Below are 25,250 nucleotides of genomic sequence, written 5' to 3' on the forward strand. Positions count from 1 at the left end.
TTCCCAATTACTCCAAATTAGTAACCAAATCTTCCAAGGGAAGAAGAAACAGAAAAGGAAGAAGGGAGGGAGGTTCCAGAGTTAATCTAACCAACTAAGAAAATAAAGAGAAGACTTCATAGCATGAGCCATAATAGATTTATGTTTCTCTTCTATACTAGTGGGTGTAGCCTGTGCTAAGCACAGGCCCAATAGTTATTTAGCGTTAATTTTTTTTGCAGTTGTTTCCCATAATACTTGGTGATACTTTATTCATTCCATGAAAGTTTGTTAATATATTATCAATTTCCAATGCTTTTTAACTGCTCTGACAATTGATATATTAAGCTTCACGTGAACTGCAATGGTTAAACATTATAGTTACACAATCAATTTTGGTGCTTAACATGAACATCAACTCCATGGTGGAGTACCTAGTATAGGAATTGCTAATCAAGGATAAAATTCAATCACCTTGTAATTTGTTGACATATGTGAATCATAGATATAGAGTCGAGCAGATACAAAGTTGGACAGAGCCTTCTATCTTGGCGGTTAATGGTCTCTGTCAATACAGGTTACTAATTTAAAGCACAAATGCTTTACACTTGCTAAATTTCATACTGTAGAATGAAAATAATGATGAAAATGATTCACTTTTTAAAGTGCAACTGAGCAGCCAATGGAAATATTCAGAGCTTTTAACTTAACCAGAAAAGTTGTACTCTTCCATTCAGGCTGAGAGCTTTTGTTTGCCGATGGAGGCCGACTCCTTCCATGGTCACTGCCCTTTTTACTTCTTGTAGCTTTGGCAGCACCCTTTCCTTGACCTTTGCAGTAATGGCAAATGATAGTCCTCGTGCTAGTTGAATTTCTCTAACAAAAGAAACAGGAATTAGCATGTAAAGAAGTTGCATTGATCCAGTACTCATTCCAAGTTCAGCTTAAAGATGCTTAAGACCAAGTTAAACTTGAAAATAGTAGACCAATAGAACAAATGAAACTAATAATTAACTAAAGATTAATTTTTTTTTTAAACTCATTAATTAAAGTTTCATTTTTCAGAATCAGAAAAAGCAGTAAACTAAAACCTAGGAATATGAACTAAACACTAACTAAAAATTCAATCTTTTCGTAAAGGTAAACTAAAAATCCAGCAATTAAAGATTCAATAGAATCAGACTAACTATAAAACTAATATCCAGCAATTAAAGTTCAATAGAACAAGAAAGAATGTTCACCAATAAAAGACACTTGAATCTGACAGTTGTCATTTCTCATAAAAGAAAGAATCTCATAGATTGGGAGCAAAAAAACTCAAAAAGTAATGGGTGTGAATAATATATGGAATACAGGATAAACAACAATCTGAATCAAAAAATACTCCAACAGAAACTACAAATTGCAGAAACTATAGAAGAAGCAACCATAACATGACAACAATGGAAACATAATCAAACCAAGAAGGACCCAAATAAAAACAAATTAAATTATTTTTCATAGTCGTCACTCTCCTCACCACTATTTAGCTCCTCGTCTTTAGATTCAGATGATGTATCTTTTTTCTTCCTCTTATTTGAATTTGCAGGTACCTTACAAGACCCTTTTTTGGAAGCCTTGTGAGAAATTGGACATTCACTCACAGGCTCTGCATTAACTGCCGCAAAGATGCATTTGCAACTATAGTAAGAAAAGACATCGAATGACTTTAAAAATAAATAGGACTTCCATGACAACTATTTCCTCGGTTCAACAAGTGAATATTGATCTTTCATATGGCTTGTCTGTCTAATGTAACTTAATAATCAACCAAGGAGAGAATCTTATACCAGCTGAGAAATTCAGCAATACAATCTGGAGGTCCACACAAGACATGCCAACCATCTCAAGTGAGCTCTGAGTTTATCTTCCAGTGTTAATCATTTATTAACTTTCGTGTTCAACTGCCCTCACATAAGAATGGTAAAGGACAGGTATTGAGCAAGTCTACTACTCCAGCAACGAAAAATGTTACCTTATTGTTATTCAATGAAAGTCCATTGTAGTAAAGAGTAGTAACCATACCATCAAAATTGAAAATTGACAAGCTATATATCAATGGCTTTATTAATAATACACAGCCTTAACAAAATAATCACAGTAATTCAATTTTCCTATTCGGTCTCAGAATAACGTGCATTCTAGAGTTTTATTGTTTAAAACTTATCAGTACATAAGCTACAAATCCCATGCATTACCACTAACATATGAAGATATAAAGAAAGAATTAAAATTCAGTACTGAAATAAGGATTCTTAAGGAAACGGATAACAGGATAAACTTTTGATGTTCTACCAAGAAAAAACTTTGAAAGAAAAAATTAGTAATCAAAAGCATAAGAAGATCCAATAGTGGTCAGGATAGCATTGTGAGGTAGTCAAAGGAGGGCTGAAACATAGAAAAAACCAACAATAGTGCGAATGGCATAACAAAAATGGTTAAAGAGGAGAAATACATCAGAAGAATTTAAATGGGAAAACTGTGCTACCTGTAGCAAAAAAGCAGATAACAACAGGACAGGGCCAACTACCATATGTAGACATCAAAGATAACATAATTCATTTTATCACAGAGAATCATATTGTACCACCAATTGGAGTTATAATTCTTTAGATTGTAACCATATTGAAACCCTTAAGCTATTTGACATAATTGCTATGACTTAACAAACCAAAGAACTGAAATAAGAAATATTTTCAGCATCGAAAATTCAAGCACTGAGAATTTTTTCTTTTTCAGGATACATTCACAAAAATATCTCGCAAAATGATATAAAGCCACTGGACTAACTGAACGATTCACATTTGCAGACCAGAAAAGAATAAAACTTAATGTGATTTATTTAAATTAATAAAATATAGTATTAAGTCTTTCCAATTACAGTTACATGCTCCACCTTATTTATTTGAATATAAGACCGTAATAGCAAAAGGCGTTAATGACATGCAGGCAAATAATGAACATATCGAAGAGAAAAGTAGAGCAAGTCTTGGCAGATTAAATGAAAGTGAAATAGCTTGCGTTAAACAAACTCTACAAAAGCATTAAGGAGCAAGGAAATACTTTACATGATTTTGGTCTTTAAGTTATCCGCATTATCTTCATCTCCCAGATAGTCACGCCTTTCATCCTCATCATTTTTTGGGTCAGCATATTCATCTCGAGGAAATTTCTCTGTTGCACTTTCTCTATTTTACACAGAATAGCAAAAAAATCAATAGATAAAATGAAGTAGATGGGGCTTCTTCTTTATCTTCTATAATTGTAATATCTGGTTGTGTTCTGTGATCACGTCAAAATCAGATATAATAATAATAATAATTTAATACACCGAAAATCTTGTCAACAGAAAATAAAACAGATACTCAGGAGAATAACAGGGTAATAAAATAAATGAAGAGAACTTAAAATTTCTTTCAGTACATTGGATGAAATTTGCAGGGGGATTTCAGTAACTTGAAGGAATACGTTTATTTGGTAGTTGACGCTACCGTCATGTCTGGAATCAGGCTGCAGACGGAAGCTTTTAGATGTGGCTTCAACCAGTTTTACTGCTGTTGTAAGCTTTTGTAGCCTGAAGAGCACAGGAAATTATGTACTTTGAACTCCCTATAATCAGCCCTCTAAAATGAAACTCGAGTTACAAAGAATTGCATAAATTGAAATAAATACAGTAACACATATTGGCGAAAAATGCTATGACGAATTCGGACTTACCATGTGTCACAGAGGCTGAGATACTAATTGAACTTCTTTAGCTAAGCAGCGATAGATTGCTTGTTGTCTCTTCAAGTCCACCGCTATTCATGACAAACATCTTACCCTTTATATGAAAACTCCAACCACGCTAAATATGGAAACTCCGATCACACTATTTTTAATCCACATATCTCAGTAATTTCAAGATCCATTTCTTTACCTTTACCAAAAAACTCAAGATCCATGAAAATGTGCAACATCAAAAAAGAGGAAAAAATATATCAATAAATTTTTGACAATGCCATTCCAAGGGGAAAAAAATTAGTTGTTTAATCCTTTATAACTTACCTATAATAGCTGATGAGTAAATCACAAGTTAAATCTTAAATATGCGAAGCTATGATTTTGATGAGGGAAAACACAAGGCTACAAACTTCTATAAGATCACTTTTTTCTCATTTGACGAAAAAGTAAATAAGCAGAATTCAACATGTCAAAACTATTATATACTTGGTAACAACCAATAAGCACTTCAAACACAAATGCGATTAAATTTTATCCATTCAGCCACTAATAACCGTAAAAACTAAAGTCGCTCATGATGACAAAGTGGTGCTATAAATTACCTCTGCTGAAATGTGACGTGGTTGATGCTTGAATTCCATAGAGTCTGAAATAAATCTCAAATCTAATTGGTTTGATGTTCTTTCGGAAGCCTCGTCGCAAGTTTTTTAAAATCTGCATAATACAAAAGAATCTGTTGATATTTCTTTCAATACCTTGGATGGAATTTGCAAGCGAATTTCAGTAGTTCGAAGGAATACATTTATTTGGTAGTTGACGCTACTGTCATGTCTGAAATCAGGCTGCAGATAGAAGCTTTTAGACGTGACTTCAATCAGTTTTACTGCTGTCGTAAGCCTTTGTAGCCTGAGTATTTTGCCTGGAGTATTTAAATGATTACGCTTTGAAGACCTGCACAGGAAACTATGTACTTTGAACTCACTATAATCAGCCCTCTAAAATGAGACTCAAGTTAATTGAAATAAATACAGTAACACACATTAGCGAAAAATGCTATGACGAATTCGGACTTACCATGTGTCACAGAGGCTGAGATACTAACTGAATTTCTTTAGCCAAGCAGCGATAGATTGCTTGTTGTCTCTTCAAGTCCACCTCTATTCATGACAAACATCTTACGCTTTATATGAAAACTCCGATCACACTAAATATGGAAACTCCGATCACACTATTTTTAATCCACATATCTCAGTAATTTCAAGATCCATTTCTTTACCTTTACAAAAAAACTCAAGATTCATGAAAATGTGCAACATCAGAACATGTGCGCAGGACTGGGCAACAAAATGGGAAAAAATATATCAATACACTCACAAGAAGAGACAACCAAAACAGAAGAAAATAATAACAATAATTTGCGAGGAAAAAATAACATGTTTCACATTACTTGGCAAAAAACTCACATATATGCATGCCGAAGAAGGAAGAACAGTAAGCTTCAAAATGGTAAATAAAAACAAAAGAAACAAAAAAAACATTATTTAGTTATCTCAATTTTCAGCCATATATCAAATACATTGCGTAAATTAGTGTGCACATGCTGTAATGATAACCAATCCATTAGAACCTCATATCTTCTAGTGCTTCTCAAATGTTCTTCTTCAACATTTTTTATTAAAGAGTTTCCAGTGCTCGTAAAATACTCATTTTCAACCTTTCTTGAATATTGAAGTTTGCAATTTTTTTTAGTATTAAAGTTGTTGAAATATGATTGAACCCTTCAATAACAAACCTAGCGATTACCCTACCACCTCCTCTGCTTTGTCGGATTATAAGGATACCCAAAATCACAGACAACAAAACGAATATAACCAAAAAAAAATATACATAGATAAAACAAACAAATATGCACATCAGATCAAAATGAAGCATTAAGATATAAGAAACAAAATATAAAAAATAAATGATATAAAAAATAAATGAGAGACCCAAATGGAGAAATAGAAGCACAACCTAACCTTTTAAGTACATGTTCCACAAACAAGACGTGTGTTCATGTGTTTAAACTGTATGTTCAACTTTCTTTAGTTCAACAGACGTTATACAGTAACATGTAAAAGATTCACAAAAAAGCCTTTTTGAATAATTTCATCATAAACTATATTGTATGTAGAATGATCGTCATCACTATCTGGGTTTGGTGGCCGAATTAATATCTTGAGACAATTGGAAGCTTTTGCTCTCGACAATGCAACGTAAAGCTGGCCATGCGAAAATACTGGTTCTCGTAAATATATACCAACAAAATCTAATGTTTGACCTTGTGATTTATTTATAGTCATAGTAAAATAAAGTCTTACTGGAAATTGTGTTCTTTTAAACTGCACTGGGGATTTTTCATCTTCTGATGACATCAATGGTATTCTCGGAATAAACACATGTGTATTTTTAAAGTCACCGCTTGCAATTTTTGCACTTATAACATGTGTTTTAAAATCACAACATGTCAATCTTGTGCCATTGCACAAACCTTCACAAGGATTCAAATTTTGTAATAATATAATTGGACAATTTTCTTTCAAAGTTAATCTATAAGGAGGTAAACCAGCAGGATTTAAAGAATGCAAAAAATCTTCATATTGACTTTGATCATTCGATTCACATGTGTTCATCAATTGCAACGAATGTTTTAGCTTCTTTTGGAAATTTGTCTATAAGCATATCATTTATTTCATTTACAAAATCATTTTTCGTCGTCAAAATAACGCGGGAAGTTACAGAAGATGCATCACAGAAGAAAGCATGCATGTTAGGAAATGTTGTTTCAGATAATGCATTCAAAGATTCCTGTTCCGTAGTATAAGGGATAATAAATGATTTTGGAATTTCAATTTTGTTTTCAGAAGTAAGAGGTTCTTTTCCATTTCCTATTCTGATCAAATATTCACAAAAGGCCGGATCAGTTTTTGCACGCATGTTTTCTGACAGATGCAATTTTTCAAGTCGGGGCCAAATGTCAGAATATAATAAACTCTCATGAATAAAATCCTCTCTTTTTCCGTTTCGAACTACTGGTAAAGTTTGTCTAAAATCACCACCAAAGACAACAACTTTACCACCAAAAAGCACATTAGTATTCAAGAGATCTTTCAAAAGTAGATCAAAAGTTTCAATCATTTTCTTTTTTGCCATCGATACTTCATCCCATACAATTAATTTTGCATCTCGAATCAAACAGGAAAGTGAACTTTGTTTGCTAATATTGCAACTAAAATTTTCATCAATGTCAATGGGAATTTTAAAACGGGAATGAGCTGTACGACCACCTGGAAGAATCGAAGCCGCAACTCCAGAGGTTGCTGTTGCTAGAGCAATAAATCCTTTAGATCGCACAGTAGCTAATAAGGCACGCTATAAAAAAGTTTTACCTGTTCCTCCAGGACCGTCAACAAAAAAAGCTCCCGGTCTGTTCGAAGATATTCTGTCTATAATCACATTGTACGCCACCTGTTGTTCACGGTTCAACTTTTGTCGCAGTAATAGCTCTTCTTCAGTAACGAGTATGTTTCTTTCGAAAAATATTTCTCTTCCTTCTTTGGCAGCCTTTGAAGCCTTGAAATTTTCAGCGATAAGTTTATACTCATTAATGTTATGTCCCATCGAATGTAAGATGTCATTGAGACAATCTAAAACTTTATATCGAACACTTTTTGTTCCGATATCTGGTAAAACTTTGAAGTCTTCAGACATAGAGTTCTCGAATTTCACCCATAATTCTCTTGGATTAGCAGGATCACAATATACCAACAATGTAGCAAACAAACGTCTCAAGCTACATGGCATTTGATAACTCTCAGCTTCTAGCATACATTCAGCTAAGTTATTGTCACAATGAAGTAGTCCTCTTTTTTGAGCTGATTCTCTGAATGTATCGCAACGTACTTCATTTACAGTTAGTAGGTCTTCATATGATTTTGCTCCTCTTATATTCATTAATAATAATCTCAGATAATATCTTTCACCTTCTGTTGGATGACATGTTACAACACGTCCAATGACATTACCCTTTGTTCGACGGGTCCACATTTTATATTGTACTGACCATACAAAATATTGTGGAAATTCTTTATACAGTAGATTGAGCTTTATTGCATCTTTATTTGTTTTGTTCATAGCGAAAAATTCTGTTAACATTGTTTTTCTAATCATAGGATTATTCATAATTGAGTTTATACTCGATGCACTCTTAAAAGAAACAAATTGTTGTCCTTCAAGATGTAACTGAAGATGATAAACAGATGGTGTCATTTCATTAATAGGAAAACCAAATAAATGCCATGTAGCCTCAGGTGGTGATACCCATCGAGCTGACTGATATTCTTTTATTTCATCTACTTCAACATTTGCGTCATTGTCATGTATGTGAAATGCGATTTTATCATGTCCTTTACAGATGTATTTATAAATATATTTAACAGCTTTAATATCTGAACAAATTTCAACATTTATGTGGCAATTGAATTTTCCAAGTAAGAATGGATTATAAGGGACAACCCATGAGTTATCGAAATAGTGATCTTTGACTTTCACAAGTCTTGTATTCCGTCTTCTATAAATTGGGTAAGAATTTTTCCCTTTTGATGTTTGATCAGCAAAGCTTCTTGGATATTTGAATTTGCAACCACCTTTTTTCTTTTGCATACATGAATTTGTAGGATTTAATTTACCACAAGGTCCATGCATCATATGTCGAAGAACAAGTTTATATAAGGTTTCTTCAGCTTTACAATCAGGCAATTCAGCATAACAATATTATCATAAGATTCTGGAGTGAGTAGTTTGTATTCATTAGTAAGTATAATAAGGAAATGAGCATGTGGTAAACCACGTTTTTGAAATTCTATAGTATACATAAAAGCTGCAACTTTTCCAAAGATATTTCTTTTTAATATATCGGTTTTTAGTTCTTCTATCTTTACCTTAAAAACTCGACTAATTAAATCAGGTCTGTTCTGTGCTTCGTCAGTTGGTAGCAAGTGCTCTTTTATCTCGGGCCAAGATGGGTTACAAGTCATCATTATGAATAGATTAGGTTTTCCAAATTGTTGTACCAAAGAAATAGCATCCATGTAGCGTCGACGCATGTCTCTTGGTCCGCCTATAAAAGTAACAGGAAGGAATGTTTGTTTTCCTATATTTGAAGCGTCTCTTTCTCCAAGTCTTAAAATATCAATGAGTCCTTGTAGCATTTCTATCCTAAAGAGATCTGGGTTGAATGAAAAAAATCTAATCTCTATGTTTCAAGTTTTATGTGTTCATCTACTGAATATTGTTGAAATAATTTTCCAGAATGCAAAGTTTCATTTGTTTCATCTTCTCTCATTTGGAATTTATATTAGTAATATTCACGAACAGAGATATTATCTCTTTTTCGTTTTCCTTTTTCAAGATTTTGAGCTTCCATGTCAAGATATCCATCAACAGAACACATATTTCTAATACTTGGTAATTCTTCGTGTTCACAAAAGGCTCGACGTTTAGAAGTATCTTTTGGTAGTATAATTTTTTTAATGCCACAGTGCCATCCACTTTGACCATATGGAAATAATAGTGGATATTGTAGCGGATCATAACATCCGCAATAGTAGTTCACTATTTGAGATCTGTTACTATGAGTGTAGATTCGAATATGAGGTGCAGAACTAACTTTGGTGATTTCTTTTTCAACCCATATCCCTGCAACTTCTGATGTAGTAGGAAGATTGTATACACGTTGATCCAAACCTGAGTGAGATTTAAGTGCAATATTGTAGTTCGATAGATTTGGAACATCTATTAGGGATTTTAAGAAAATAGAGTATGGATTAATTCTCAGTATGTTCATTAGCTTTTTGACTATTGATTCATGCATTTTCTCAGAGCAAGCCATTCTGTTAGCTAATTCGTTATCGTTGTCATAGAAGTATAGTTGTAGATTTTTTGCTATTCCACTCGGAGGCAGCAAATCATTTATAAAATGGTACATCTTTCCCTGAACTCTAAATGTATAAATACCACGATTTCTTTTTGCTAATTCTTTATCATAATTTACACCAAGTGATGTGAATGCAAACATATTATTGTATGTTCTGATATATGTTCGAAAATGTTTACATTCTTCAGTAGTCCCTAAATATAAATTTTGTAGTTCAGCAGGCATCTCATGTGAAACTAACTTGATCGAACCATTGTTACAGCAGAATCCAGGTGGTTCATATTCAAATTTTTTTGCACCACAAAATTTACAGTTAGGAACAGTCTTCAAGGGAACATAATCAGATTGTAACTGACCTACGTATGTATAACTCTTTTTTTTGAGTTATAACCTGTATATTTAAGTATTATTAGCATAAAATTACCAATTAAGTAATATACAACAGTATCATAATAAAAGATTGGTGCAAACCTTTTTTCCCAACCATTGTTGAGCTCATACTACTACTTTCATTAGATGCATGTGACGTTGACCCTAACGCCAAAAAGTAATAAATTATGAATAAATAAAGACATTATGTAAAAGTTAACATTGCATCCTTGATACTTACCTACTTCAAATGAGTAGAAGGGATAATTTATAATCTTTCGCTTGTCAAATGTAACTTCCAAAGCATCAACGTGACGCTCGTTGGCTAATAGGGAAAACACAACACACATTTACCGTCATTCAATTATACTCACATGCAAAAAGCGTGAAGGGACATTTCTAAAAAAATAAAATAACAAAGGATGTATTCTAACCTGTTTTTAAAACAGAAGAAGAGCTCCTAAGAGGAATATTTTGTTACTGAAACTCAATTGCAGCTGGAGTAGCGCCAGGAAAAGCAACATTCTCAGAAAGACTACTTCTTTTTAACTCTTGTCTTTTTGTTCGTCGTTGTAGTAACAATGCTTCTTTTTTTTCCCGCAGATATTATTTTGTACGTTTCATGTCGCCTAAGTTTCATCTCAGCTTCTGATTTTGCGAAGCAAACATGTTTGTTTTTTTGTTTAGAACCCATTATTCCTACAAAACTGCAATTATAGAAATTAAAACACACGAAGTAAATAGAAATAGTTTGCTGGCAGAGGTAACATCTGAAGCGAATAACATCAGATTAATAAAAAGTACTACTGAGACTCAAATATATGTGACTTTTATTTTCTGACCACTACATACAAGAAAAATTGTAACAACATCTAATGGTTGTTTAATTGAACATGTAGATGCTCCTCAATCACGAGAACTGCAATAGCTATAAATGGAGCAACTTATACAACTCAACTGCAAGAGTATATTCACTATGTTTCTTTAAAAGGAAAATGATATTAATCAATTCTTGTACAAAGTATTCACTATGTTTCTTTAAGAGGGAAATGATATTAATCAATTCATCTACAAAGTGAATCTTCAATGTCAATTTTACTGGTAATAAGATTGTTGTCACCAACTATACAATATTTAAAATATTAACTCTGCCTAAATTATTTTTGACTTATTCCTGATATCTTGGAAATATACTTGTCAAGAGAAGCTGAATCAAGAACTTCCAAGTCAATTTTCTGTCCTACTTTTGCAACATAACTTAGCAGAGCACATAAACTGAAGAAAATAAATATTACAAACCTTTTAATACGCCCCATCTCAAATTACTACTCTGCACTCTTAGTTATCCCAAACAGCGTTCACTTTCTTTTAAGAAGTTCTCCTACTCAAGAAAATGAAAGTACAAAGCAGTTGAATGGGACCCATTTGCTCTATGCAGTACAAGACATTTTCAGAAATCAAAACCAAACGAAGTTATTTGGTTTCAAAATCATTTTTTGGGTTTTGGAAACACAAAGATACAAAAATAAATTTGTTCTTCTCTGAACCAAAACCAAGAAATAACCCTTTTCTTGATCAATTTAGCATAAACTTCAGCCATTGCCCCTTGGTACATCTCAGGCACTAAAGAAGTACATGAAAGCCCTAACTCAAAATGCAACTAAAGAAAATAACAGACAGGAACATGTATAACAAATCTAGTAAAAATCCTGATTGAAGAATTTTGTCAAACACCTTGAGAACAGAATTTATTCTCTATTCAGGGGAAAACACAAATACCTACAATATTATCAAGGATTGAAACAAAATCAATACAAAAAACACAAGCTGAGAAGAAGATTACCCAGTAGAAAATAGCAATAGATCAGAGGGGAGGAGCAAGAGAGCACAAATATGAAGCAAAGAGGCGTTTGAAGAAGAGGGCTTCGCAGATAAACTTGGGAAGTGTCGGATATAGCAAGAGAAATCAAATGGTGAATTGATAGCTATTAAAATTGGGCTACACGTGTTGGGCTGCAAATACAACCATGAAATAATTTTGGGCCAGGCAGACATGTTGACCATGAGCTGCCTGGTTATCCCCATTTATAATATAGGAATAGATATAGGCAATCTTTCCGGGGTGGGTCCCAAAGTTAATTTGCCTACTCTCCAAATGTGTCTTCCATCGTAGCCACATTTGTTACATTTTCATAGCATCATCAAGGTAGCTAATTATTTATGTCAAATTATATTAATTTATCATGATTAAAACGGGTAAAAATATACATTAATTGATAATAATTAAGTTATCTATGTACAAACACAGAGTCAAATACAACATTAGTTTGACTTAGCCGCAGTAAGTTTGCAGTTTTGCACTAAGCACTTGGAACAACACGTAAGTTTCCCGCGAAGTCGCTCGAAACGGAGACTGCGAAATCGCGCCGCAGAACATCAGCAGCATCACCGGTGAAGAGAGAGAGAGAGAGAGAGAACGATCAGAATGTCGGAAGAGAAACTCCGTCAGGATTCGCATCTCGCCGATTCACTTAACGCAGATGCATCTTCTCCCAATTCTATCATTCCTCGCCTCCAACAGGCCCTAGCTACATGCTCTCAAGTAAGCCACAACACTTACACACACTCCATGTCTACATTAACATATATGGCGATATCCTTAAGCGCGAATAATTGCTGAATTTACTTATACCTTTAGTTGATTGAAGCCGGTGACATTAGCAAATCCAATGAATTAGTCGTCGAGCTCGTCGATTTCCTTAATCCGTTCTCAGTCTCAGTAGTAGAAGATGCATCAAATTTGGAGTTGGAGACAACAGCATTCGAGATTCTTACTGAAATTGATCGTTTCATAAGTTCACCATCCAGAAACCAGGTAATTTTGTGAAAATTAGTTTTTCTTTTCTCGTTTCGTGAAGTAATGAAATTGAAGAAAAAGTGATTTACTGTGTGGAAAAGGATTATTATGATATTTGTACTTTATTGCAGGAAGTTATTGATGCTCTATCCTTTGAGTTGCCGAAGGTTGTTTGTAAATTTGCTTGTGCATCCAAAAGATGCTCGGAGATTGCTGAACTCATTGTTGGTCATCTAGTTAGTACGTGTTCTCCGCGTGACATGCTATCAATTCTTTGCGCGGTATGTACTTGTTCTATTTCTAGTTCTCTGAAGCTGGTTTTACCAGTTCCTTTCCCATCAGTAACACGTGCGAGGAAAATTGTCCAAAGTTGAAGTTCTTTGTAAAATTCTGTACAAGATTGTTCAGAGTTGGAATACTGTGTGATTTCATGTACAGCCTTTTCATCATGAAGGTTTTGAACTTTTTGTTCATCTTAAGTAAATAAATGAGGGATTATACGTATTAAACATTTCGTTTATAAAGAGCTTTGATTGGAAGAATACTGTTGCTTCTTTGACTATTTTACTCTATAGCTTGTAATATTCTGCCTAACTTCGGTGATAAATGCTTAGCAGTCGTTTTATTGAGTGTTGAATGCCAACTGTTCAAGTTGGTTGTGTAACAATCTCCATTTTGCCTCATCAGATTGCTATTGCTTAGATAGGAGAAATTCTTATGCGAGATACCAGTTGAATGATAAGGATTAGAGTTTCAAGTAACTGCCGTGTAGATTCTAACTTTAATATAGTGTCTGTATTAGTGAGACAGGTGCACATAGTGCATTTTTTCCCCGGGCTTACATGCTGTAGTTTAGAAGATAGTATACCGTGCTGACTCTCTCTAGGTTTGTGCTTGTAAGAATTTTGTTCGTCGTCTTTTATGATGGTTTATGTTGGAATTTTCAGGCGTTAAGTTCCCCAAGTGAAACATTCAAGATTCCTTGCTATTTTGCTCCTCTTATTGGCGGCCTTACCGAAGGTAATCCAGAAATTGCCAATGATATTTTTCATTGATTGGCATTTTATGAATAGACTAGAGAAAATAGGTTTAAACTGTGTAGTGATATTTCTTAAGGTGGTAGAAGGCTGAAATCTCATAATGTTATTGCTGAGTTCACACAGGGGTATTGGAACTTATTCTCACGGCAGAAATTAGAACTTATGTTTGGATGAAGTTGTGTATGGTGTCACCTTTTATGAACTCGCAAATGATTTAGGAGTTCCTAATGGCTAGGCCTCCGCCCTCCCCACCAATTCATTAGGACATGTTCAAATCTAAGATGGTTGATATGTAACCCCCCCCCCCCCCCCCCAAATGCTTAACCTCCTCGCTTGGCTCATATCCAGACTTATGAAGGTACCCCTTTCCTTTTTACTTTTTGCTTTTCCTGACGAAGAAAACTTGGCTTTTAAAAGCTAACTTATGATCTTTTTCCCCCTTCAATGTTTGACTTCCACGGGAGATAGCTTTGTCTCCATTGACTCCTTGTTCATCTTTTTTGAGATTCCTTTTACCAGCCGAAAGTTCAAGAGAGACTCTCCTCACTTAAAATCAATTTTAGCCTTCTTGCTGCTTCTAAATATGACTTTTGCCTATGTTGTGATCATAACTGTGAGCTGGACCGTACTAGAAATAGTTTACCGTATTGCTAACTTCGTACTGCTAAGCATTTTCTGTTGCTACATGAGTAATATGAGACTGCAAAGTAGTTAAGAAACACAAGATTTTCTTGTGCCATTATGTTTATTAGAGATGCCAATTGAAGTGAATAGTTAAAACACATCTCATATGGGCCAAAGCCATGAAAAGAAATCCTAGATCCATTTATAGAGTCAGAGACAATGTTAAAGAAGGCCATCTTTAGATTGCGAAAAATGGAAAACTTCTTTGGTTAATTAACAATGTACAAGAGGAGTAGCTCCAGTCACTTGAGATGGAGGATGGTGTCGTATGCCGTATAGAGGAGTGAATCTGGTCGTTGGAAAAGGGATGGTGCCAAAAGGAGGAAAGGAAAGAAGAAAAATGTTGGCCGAATGTTCCCTCCAGGTTGGCAACCGATGTTGTCCTCTCTCAAGCAGCTATAGCTACTCCTCAGCAGAAGCTACTTACAATTCTACTAGCGGCTATGTAGAAATTGAAAAAATTAAAAGAAATTCCTTTGTCTTGCATTAAGTGAGTAAGAATACACACAAAGAGCTCCTTATACAAGGTTCATAGGCTGCTCCACAAGTGGTTATTCTCTGTATCTAACGAGATACGTAACAATTAAGTTTTCTTGATATCCTATGTAACTATACTACAATTAAATGCAAAATATTCTACACATCCTATATAATAACCTTCATAATATTCTCTACTCACAGTTCAATGAATCTAGACATATTTTAGGATATAATTTATTTGATTATTTGACTTTCAACACGCACTCTCAAACTCAAGTTGGTGAGACTATTTAAGTTTGCAAATCAAAACTGAGAAATGAAAGTTTGATATGCCTGATTTACTTTTATCTTCTCGTCGCCCCCATGAGTAAATTTGAAGTTAAATTCGTTGGTGTCAAATTTTGGGGAATTTAGTACTAAAATAGTTCGTGAAGGTTTAATCCTCTAAATCGAACTTAATTCTTCTATCAGCATTCTTTTGTTGTCAATGACGTGATTCGATTGCTTTACCTTATTCATTGATTTCAGTTATAATACTCATCCAAAGACGGCAATTTGAGCAAGTGAAAACTGTGATTCCTGTTATTCTTGGTGTTTTGAAGTCTGTGTCCTTAGAGGCAGATGTTGAAGACAAAGACACTGAGGAGTTATTCCACAAAGCAATTGGCCTTGCAGAATCAATACAAGCTGTTTGCAAAAAGTTGGTCCGTGATATTCTCGTATGCACCATCTTGTTTTCTTAGGATTACTCTGATTGATCTTTACTTCACAGGAACAGAAAGATAAGAAAAAACTTTGTGCTTTACTGGGCCTGTTTGTCTTGCAACTCATGGTCAGTGTTCCTGAGACTCAATTCAAAATCTAGCTTGAGCTCTTCTGGTTCCTGTTTGAGGCCATTATTTTTGCGATAAAATTCCATTCTTGCATGCAGGCTCTTGCTTCAATTGCAATGAGGCGTAACATTTCAAGCCTTCTTTCCATTGTGCTATACCTGTCACGCTTTCTTCCATTGTGTGGTATTTCATATGAGGGATTAATTACTGGACCAGATATTGATAAGTTCAAATCCATATGTGGAGGTAAATACGCGCATCCTATTTTCTTCTTTATGTTTATGGTACTAATCCTTTTTTATCTAGTGGTGGATACTGGATTTCTCCCCTTTTGTTAGATACTTTTTTTTAAAGGCCTTGGAGGTTGGTACTTATTCCTATATTGTTCACTATCATCAGTTACAAAATGTTTTGCTAATTTCCATGTATGTCAATTAGAGAATAATGTCGTACCTTGATTAGAAAGTGAGAAATCGTCCATGCATAGGTGTCATCTAATATCCTAGTGAAATTGCCAGATGACAGGGATGATGACATGGCTTGCTTTTCTCATGTCAAGCATGGTGGATCACTTGCAGGTCACTTATTTTGTGGATTTAATTAATTATTCTTCCTCTCACCAGATGTTGGATACCTTCCCACTCACCTGTCTATACTTCTCCTGGTGCAGTAATCTGGGGTTACAAATCCAATGAGGCATCAATGGCTGCTGATGAAGATTTTGAAGCAGTGAAAAATGAACTTCAAATGAACCAGACTAAAAGATGGCAGGCAATAGGCATGTTAAAGCATGTCTTCTCAAGTATCGACCTATCATGGGAATTGAAAACACATGCTCTTGATTTCCTGTTTTGTATAATGGATGGAGGTGCAACCGTAGAAATTCAAAATGACAATATGGACTACTACACATATATGCCTACTCTATATACAGCATTGCAGGTGAATTATTACGACATCTTCAGTTCTTTTGAACTGCTTTGTCCTAGTGCCCTAAAGTTGAAGTGCACTGTGTAGGCAATTGAAATGGTCATTATATATGCACCAAATGCTGTTTTGCGGAAGAAATCATTTGATGCCTTGAAGAAGGTAAAAGCATTTTTCCTGTGCTTTGAAATTTTTGCTTGCAGAAGCTCTTTTTCAATGTTATTATCATACCAGAATTGCATGACTCCCGTCTGGAGCAAAATGAGGAGTCTACTGATGCTTTTCTTTTAGTACTCAGAAAGATGATATTTCTTGCAAATTGTAGTATCAGCGTATGTTGCATTTGTAATTTTTTTGATCAAGGTTGCAATTGTAATTTATTCCTCTGATAATCTATCAATGATCTCTTACTCTTACATGAGGGGTATGGATGAAAGTGAATTGATGATGTTCTTTAAATAGACTGTACTTCTTACAGGTTGTAGGATCCTTCATGTTTCCTATATTATAAGTAATTTGGAAAGTTTGCCTAACAGTCAAAATGACAATATTGCATAATAGCAGTTCAGTTGCTCTGTCCCTAATGCTAGAGAGTAAAACGTGACTTGTTCTCTGTTTTGCGTTTTAAACTACTTAGGCCTAGATTCAGTCTGGTTAAATCTCTGTCGAAGGAAGAAAGATGAGTGTCTTGGGGTTTTTACCCCAAAATGGTAGAGAGATAAAAGAGTACTGCCACTTTAACCCCTTTTTTCTTTACCCTTTCTTCTTTTCTTCTCTTCATTCTGGTATTTCCCTATTAATGGTACACTTGCTAGAGATTGCAAATGGCCAATTTGTCAAGAGATGCCTATGAACTTTACTCTCTAGTGGAGTATCTAAAAGTGCACATGAAAAACATTATGACTAGTTGTCAAGAAATTAATCCGAGTTGTTACAACAACAACAACTATGCCTCAGTTCCAAGCAAGTAGTTGTCGGTGTATGAATCCTCACTGCTTATGTCGCTGCATTTAAGCCCGTATTAGTCCAATATATAACGATTTAATTTCTCTACCGCTAGAAGTTCTCTACATGTTTTACTGGCATATAAATCTCTACCAAGACTAAAAGAATTTTTGCTAACATTGGACCTAAAATTAACTTACTAATATGACTAAAAACTAATGCCCACTGATTATTAGATCTTTTTCTTTCATATGGATTCCAAGAGATTTTAGATCTTTCGAGGCAATTCCTTCCATGTGAATTTTGGTATACCTCGTCTTTTAACACCTTCAATCAACATGGTTTCACACATAAAGACGATGCATCTAAAGTCGACATAAGCATGACCAAACCATCTCAAGCGACCTTCTCTCATTTTATCCTCATGCGTGCTATTTGCACCTTCTGCCAAAACGATCATTTTTTAATTTTGTCTACTCTTGTATGACAAATTATCTATCTTAACATCTGGAACTCTCAGACACTAAACCATTCGATAGAACTGGCCTCACCTTGAAACATATCCATCTCAAACATAACACTCCAATGGGACTTTTCCATTTCAACCGTCCTATTCTGATTCTATGCGTGACATCTTCATCTATAATACCTGTCCTTGAACATCGGGCTTAGTTATCTAAATCATTGCTTTTAGGTCCCACATTCCGTCCGATACTTCTTATGTTGGTTAAACTTGCCGTATGTACTTAGTCTCACTTCTAGTAATCCTAAAACCCTTCCTCTAAAGTGTTTCTACATGGTTCAAGCTTTTTCATTTTCAGTCTTAAATTTATTCTAATCATTGCGAGGTCAAAATATTGATGTTGGCGTTATTTTACTGAAAGTTACTGCTTGGATTGTATTCTTTCACAGTTGTCTAAGAGGCATAAAAAAGGAACACCAATTCCTTCTAAATTTGCCACTAGTGATACAGGCACCGTGGACTAGCTGAATGGAAATCTTAATATTAGCTTGAGTGGACGTTGAACCTTGTGCGGACTTTGACTTCTTATTATGCCATTAAGTGTGTGGAGAAACGTGGCCTATTATAGACCTTTAGAAAAGAGTGCTAAAAGTAGAAGAATTTGAGTGAAAAGGAGAAAAACTAACAAAAAGGGGTGAATGCTGATAAAACCCTTGAGGATACTTTGAACTTCCAAGTTACTTTGGCTTTGTGTTTAGTTCTTAAACGCTTCACGGGGTTCTTTGTTTTAAATGCGCATTATTGGCTATATTTTGTGATAAAGAATGTATATACGTGGGAATTGAATCGTTTGTTTTTGTTTACTTGTTTATAGAGAATTTGCGGTTAGACTTGCATGTGACCATTTGATGATTGGTTTTACATTATCAGGTGCTTGCAGATGTTCCAAGTTCTTTAAGGTTTGACATCCTAAAGGCTTTGATACAGAATAACGAGTGTTCTTCTATGGTATGTCCTCCTTCTGTTGCTAGAGAAGTCGCAGCTACAATAATTGTTCTGGGACTACACTTAATTGAATTTATTCATAACTAAATATTTTTATGTACAGATTGCAATCCTTTTAGATTGTTTTAAAAGGGAAATGCTTGAGGAACATAGTAGAAGCATCTCGGTAACAAGTGGAGTCTCAGAGGCAGAGGTGAAAGATCCTCCATGTGCCTCGTTTTGGAGTGCTGGTGCTCTCGAACTAGTGGAGCTGGTTTTAAAGCCTCCAAAGGGTGGCCCTCCATCCCTTCCTGAATACAGTGATGCAGTAATTAACTCTCCTTTTCCCACTCCACAATGTGTGACTTATATTAGCATCTATAGTTTTGTATTAGACTTGCCTGGCATGATGTTTTCTTCTTCTGTTGAGTTCTATTTGGATTCTTTTTCCGGATATAGAGAGAATGAGATGTTATTTCTTCCAGTGGCATTAACGGCAGTTGATTTATAAGCTAGCTTATTGTATGACTCCATAAAGAGAACTGGCTGCTTTTTCTTCATTTATCTATCACATGATGGGTAAGCTATTTGACCATAGGATTTGGGGCACAAATAAACTCCGTGTTGGGTGATAACCGTATGATCGTTCCTCTTCCACTTTGCACTGAGCAGCATGAGTGAACTTACATAGCGAGCTGCCAGTTAGATGTATCTGTGAAATTATAATGATGAGAAAAGGCTAGGATTTATAAATTTTATATTTTAACCATTATAAAGGATAAATGTGGTGATGCTGTGCTTAATATTCTTGGGGATTTGCATCTGATGTTGAAGTTACTTGGTCTCATACAGTGGACCATCTTTGATCAAGTCTTTCTCCCTCTCTCCTTCTTGAGGTAATGTTGTGCTAATATCTTCATCAAAACTTCAGAGTAGTGAAAAGGAATTAAGTTTTAATCAACTCCTCCTACCCACCTTCATTATCGACTCCAAGACATGCATTAAATACAAAATAGTCGACATGCAGTTGTCAACTTGTGTCTGCTCAGCATTTGCTTAGAAGTACGACAAGGATGCTGCTGGGACTCGACTCTCAGTTTAAAGTGGTGTAAATTTTGTTTGAAATGAAGTAACTAGGGCATATTGATATTAGTATGTTGAGAAAATACATGTTGAGCCGCTGAGGCTTTGGTCTAGTAGTAAGAGCGCCGCGCGTGATGCACATCGCAGGTTCAAACCTTGCCGCATATTTGGTATTTAAGTGGGTAGAGGAGGGGGCCGTTATCCACCAAGTTTCGAACCATGCGCCGCCAGTAGGCCCTTGGGGATTTCTCGATTATTAAAAAAAAATACATGTTAAAGTTTCTAACAATGTTTACCTAATTTGTTCACAAAGAGCAAGTATTGAAAAGTTTAGTTTTGCCTGAAATTCTCGGTTAAACATTTTAGCTACATAGATTTCTTATGGTGTCTTTGACATTTATGTTGATTTCAAAGCCCGATGGTGCCACCTCTAAAGTTATTGTCGCTGTTCACTTAAGAAGTTCTTGTACTTTTTCTTTTTTCTCCCGTCTCTATAATGTTTCTTGTCTGGTGAAAAATAAGGAGGATTGATGGCTCTTTGCCTCTTTGCCTCTTTGAGTCATATTAATGCCACACTTGTTTGATCGTGTGTGTTAGTTTATGACTTTATGATTTTCCCTTGAAAAAGTACATATTGTTCACCTGATACCCTCATAACATACCGAATTTGGAATAATGAACGAACTCCTTTCTGCTTTTTTAACTACATACGCTGATCAAATTTATGGGTTCTTACTGTAATTCTTGCCATAATCTACAGGTTCTATCAGCTCTCAATTTATATCGGTTTGTACTGATCAGAGAGTCAACTGGTAAGTGTAGTCTAACTATGAAAAAATCTCTATTGGATTAGTGTCTTTAATGGTTGCTTTACTTTTCCACTTTATCATTGAGTAGAATAATACGCTCCTGGTACCAGTTACATGGTACTTCTATTTGTGGCTTCTCTATAATGTTTGAGGGATTGGATACAAATTTTAAGATGCTATTTTGACTTGTGTATATTAGTGGCAGATGAAAGAAAAATCACAGTGATGTTGAAAAATTAGTTTAGCGAAGAAAACATTACATCAAGACTTAATGTTGAAATCGTTGAAATGTATCCGAATTCTAAAACTTGTGAACATCTATAATATCATTAATAAATGGTGTCAAACATCTTGAGCATGCCAGAAATGAAAAGAGTCATATAAAATCGGCCTAATACATACTTTACCGTCCAAATTGCACATATTTCCCTTTTACACACCTTAAGTACATGGGCATCCTTTACACACCTTATCTAATCTCAAATCTTAGCAAAGACGTCGCTTTTTGTCGAAGTGGCCAGCAAGTTTTTACCAACATTTTAGGCACACGATTAGCAAGATTATTGTCTGAGGCATTTTTTTTGAAGTGTCACATGTCCCATACCTCCTCCATCTTCCACCTTCCACACCCACAGGCTCCAACAGCCACCTGAACGTCTCCACCCAACAGCCACCACCTTCAAGCTACTGCCCCAACCAACCTTCAAAAGAATCACACATGCATCCACTCCTCCTCCTGTATCACCACCTAAAAACCTTCTTCATCAGAAAACCCATCAGATCACCCCTACCATTTTTCATACACTAACCCATTTTCCTAAACCTTCCTTCGGCTAATAGACCCCCTTTACCACTCCACAAAGCAAGATTCCACAGACCGAACTCAGCTTCTAAATCCTTTTGGAAGCAGAACTAAAAATACAGATGGAGAGATTGAGATTGTGGGAGTTGTCAAGAGATATTAGAGCCGTATAACTTGGTGAAACTCAAACAAAAATGGAGAGAGATTGGTGATTTCCTGGTGGTGTAGGAGTGGTGTCGATTGAGTGATTTTTGGTGGAGTGTTGGGGTCAAAGAGAGGTGTTGGCCGGCGTTTTTGTCTTTATGGCGGTCGTTGTTTGGGATATTTTTTGGTGATTCTGGCATGAGGCGGTAGAATTATTTGGTGGTCATGATGAGCGTGAAAGGAGGTTGAAGGGGTACGATGGGTCTTTTGGAGATGGAGGAGGCGCCTGGGGCAGGGCTAGTGTTTTGTGACGTCACAGTTGTGGTCTTTATTGATGAAAGACGAGGTGACACTGGTATTAGAGAGAATGACTGTTGGTTTTGGGACGGTGGTGTTGGCGGTTACCATGAAGGTGGTGTTGGTAGCAGCCACGGAGGAAGATGAAGACCGAAAAAATTGGAATTTTTTTGTTCAATTGGATATAGCTGTAATTTTTACGTATTCTCCTTTTTTTCCTTGACTGGTAAAACGTGTCTTGCACCGATAGGCGCGCGTAATGCAACCTCCAGGAATAAGTGGCCAAACATGAAGAGGTGTAATAGCTATGTTTCGGACAACTTTTGGTAGGTAAAGGTTACCCGTGTATTTAGCGCGTAAAAGGGAAATCGGGGCAAGTTGAAGGATGTAAGTGTGTATTAGCCTATAAATTATTATGTCAAAACGTTTTGAGCTACATTTTGTACAACTTTAATTCATTCAATTAGTCATATCTAAACTTTGACTATCTTTTCGATAGCTATTTCAATCTGGTTCTTTCACCACTACTAATTTTATACAAAAATCCTGTAAAATGAAACTCAGGAAAATTGTATGTCAGGTGGTATATCCAGAATGAATGTTCTCTGTACACATGGAACTCTTCATTTAAGTTTCACTTGCTTACTAATTGGAAAAAAAGGTTTCGCTCATTTTCTGGAAGCATTTTCTCCTCTCCATAGTCCATTCTTTTGCATGGCATGTAAGGGATCGAAGAAACATTCTGAAGAATATAAATACTTTACGAAGTGCCTAGTTGAATTGTTCAGTGTCTTGTGTATAAAGCTAGTGACAGAACCATGGGTGTATTTCTTTGGAAGATCTTCTGCTGTCTCAAGTCTCGTCCTTTCTGGTAAAAGACACGACTAATGAATTATTGTCAGTGGATACTCTTGTCTTTTTCGTTGTCTAATATCTGTCGGCTAAACTAATTTATCCTCTACATGAATTTTGGAGTCAACAGAAGGTGACACTAACTTTTACTAGTCATCTGACTTCCATAACACATGCAACAGGGAAAACCAACTATACTGGAGTGCTCTCTAAGGACATGTTACAGAAGGCTTACAATGAATGGCTTCTACCTTTGCGCACGTTAGTGACGGGAGTCGTAGCAGAAAACCAGAATGATCATGACCAACTAGCATCAGATGCAATATGTGCCTTGAACCCCATTGAGTTAGTTTTATATCGTTGTATTGAACTCGTTGAAGATAATCTGAAACATGCATAGCTTTTTCACCAATCTATTAGTGTCATCTGGTAATCTTTTCTATAGGAACAATAGAAGGAAAACTGTAATTACTCATATTCTGTTATTGTCTTGTTATTTTTTGTTTTCCCCCTTCAGACACTGTAAATCCCAGTTTTGCAATGTTGTAGTTCAATGAGATGGAAGCTATGTACAGACAAGCTGGATTCTTTCTTGGCAAGAGAAAATTAGCTTTGGAGTTCATTCTTCTTAATGTAAGAAAATTTCACCTACATGCAATTTATATCTCGATGGGATGAAAAACTGTGACCTAAAAGGTATGTGCTTCGGTTCATGGTTTGGAGCTCATCATCTTGAGTCCACCTTTTCTTGAAAGGTATATTAGCATATTTTATTTGCTAAACATGGTCTTGTAGAAACTGTCTAGGTGTGTCATTTGATGTGAAAACAACTGTTAAGGTAAAGTTTGAGATATATTGTATCAGTGATTTTGATGGTGGACTTGAGATTTATTATATCGAATGATTTAAATATTGGTTAGAATAGAAAGACTATTAATAGTATAAGGAAAAAAAATTACTCCATTAAAGAAGAAAAGCGAAAGGTAAAAGGTCAGATATTAGGTCCTTTTTAGACAAGCGAAGTAGACAAGCGAAGAAGCATCTTTTTCTCGAGTCCGGAACCAAAATGTGTTTTTTTTTACTCAAAATACGCAAATAAGTGTTAAAAAAAAGTTACCAAACTATATATAACGACACAAAAAGTGGCGCTATACAGTAACGGTAACTGCACCGTTACTGTATAGCGCCACTTTTTGTGGCGTTATATATAGTAAAACTGACACATCTTACATAGCGCCACTATTAATGGCGCTATACCCCTTATTGCCTGACCCCACCAATAATTTCTGGGTTCAATAATTCAAAAGCATATAAAGCCACTTTTTGTGGCGCTATATACAAAAAAAAAACCTCTCCGGCTAGCCATTTCCTATATAAACATCGTAGAATCGCCACAACTTCATTCAATTTTTTTTTAACTCTTGTTGGTTTCTATTGTTGTTAAATTCTCCAACATTTTTTCATTATGTCTGAAGAACGTAGAATAAGAGTATCATTATATTGGGGGGGTGAGGTTGTGATGGAGAATAACTCTGTGGGCTACAGTTTACCTGCTAAGTGTAATGTTAAATTGCCACTTTCAATGGAGTACGAAACATTGATATCGTTGTTATGCAAAAAAATGAGTGTGAGAAAACGTTCAGTGATACTCAAAGTAACCGGAAGATATCCGTATTCCGTTACGCCGCAAGGGGTTGCTTTTTACTCAGAGTTTAACATCGACGATGATGACACTTTGAGTGATTTCTTGAGGACTCCGGACGAATGCCGGGAATTTCTTGTAATCACAATGTTGGAGATGTACGTGAAGGTCGAAGACGTTCCAAAAAATGAGGTTGTGCGTAGTAGAGATAACCCCCAGTCATCGGGTGGTTATTCTGGATCAGTTTTTGCCGGACATGTTTCGGATGAAAGATTTTTTCTTGATTTAAATTTATCACCGTCGGCGAATGAGCAGCGAGAAAAT

General features: G+C 35.4%; 2 protein-coding genes across 25 annotated transcripts; one reads left to right on the top strand and one right to left on the bottom strand.

The window, feature by feature from the left end:
* Positions 1-439: 439 nt before the first annotated feature.
* On the bottom strand, positions 440-12,125 carry LOC104219160 (uncharacterized). 23 transcript variants are annotated; one of them, XM_070153278.1, is made up of 10 exons: positions 11,928-12,125; positions 10,519-10,791; positions 10,326-10,409; positions 7,170-10,249; positions 4,816-5,075; positions 4,542-4,692; positions 4,344-4,455; positions 3,736-3,818; positions 3,087-3,206; positions 440-855 (listed from the first exon to the last, which is right to left on the bottom strand). In XM_070153278.1, exons 4-5 carry the CDS (start codon positions 8,485-8,487, stop codon positions 5,032-5,034), a joined length of 1,362 nt encoding a protein of 453 aa, XP_070009379.1. In that variant the 5' UTR covers positions 8,488-10,249; positions 10,326-10,409; positions 10,519-10,791; positions 11,928-12,125; the 3' UTR covers positions 440-855; positions 3,087-3,206; positions 3,736-3,818; positions 4,344-4,455; positions 4,542-4,692; positions 4,816-5,031. The 23 variants fall into 23 exon arrangements, 18 of the variants coding, with proteins under 18 accessions (XP_070009379.1, XP_070009374.1, XP_070009373.1 ...); XM_070153273.1 differs by having other exon boundaries at positions 3,087-3,592; XM_070153272.1 differs by having other exon boundaries at positions 3,087-3,641.
* Positions 12,126-12,430: 305 nt separating this feature from the next.
* On the top strand, positions 12,431-23,965 carry LOC104222474 (aberrant root formation protein 4). 2 transcript variants are annotated; one of them, XM_009773701.2, is made up of 14 exons: positions 12,431-12,686; positions 12,783-12,959; positions 13,073-13,222; positions 13,889-13,961; positions 15,674-15,849; positions 15,918-15,977; positions 16,077-16,224; positions 16,497-16,556; positions 16,649-16,920; positions 16,996-17,067; positions 19,244-19,321; positions 19,422-19,625; positions 21,141-21,192; positions 23,467-23,965. In XM_009773701.2, the coding sequence occupies exons 1-14, from the start codon at positions 12,570-12,572 to the stop codon at positions 23,682-23,684; spliced, it is 1,857 nt and encodes a 618-aa protein (XP_009772003.1). In that variant the 5' UTR covers positions 12,431-12,569; the 3' UTR covers positions 23,685-23,965. The 2 variants fall into 2 exon arrangements, with proteins under 2 accessions (XP_009772003.1, XP_009772004.1); XM_009773702.2 differs by having other exon boundaries at positions 15,924-15,977.
* The last annotated feature ends 1,285 nt before the right edge of the window (positions 23,966-25,250 follow it).

This window comes from Nicotiana sylvestris, chromosome 8 (assembly GCF_000393655.2).
Source record: "Nicotiana sylvestris chromosome 8, ASM39365v2, whole genome shotgun sequence".
Classification (NCBI taxonomy): Eukaryota; Viridiplantae; Streptophyta; class Magnoliopsida; order Solanales; family Solanaceae; genus Nicotiana; species Nicotiana sylvestris.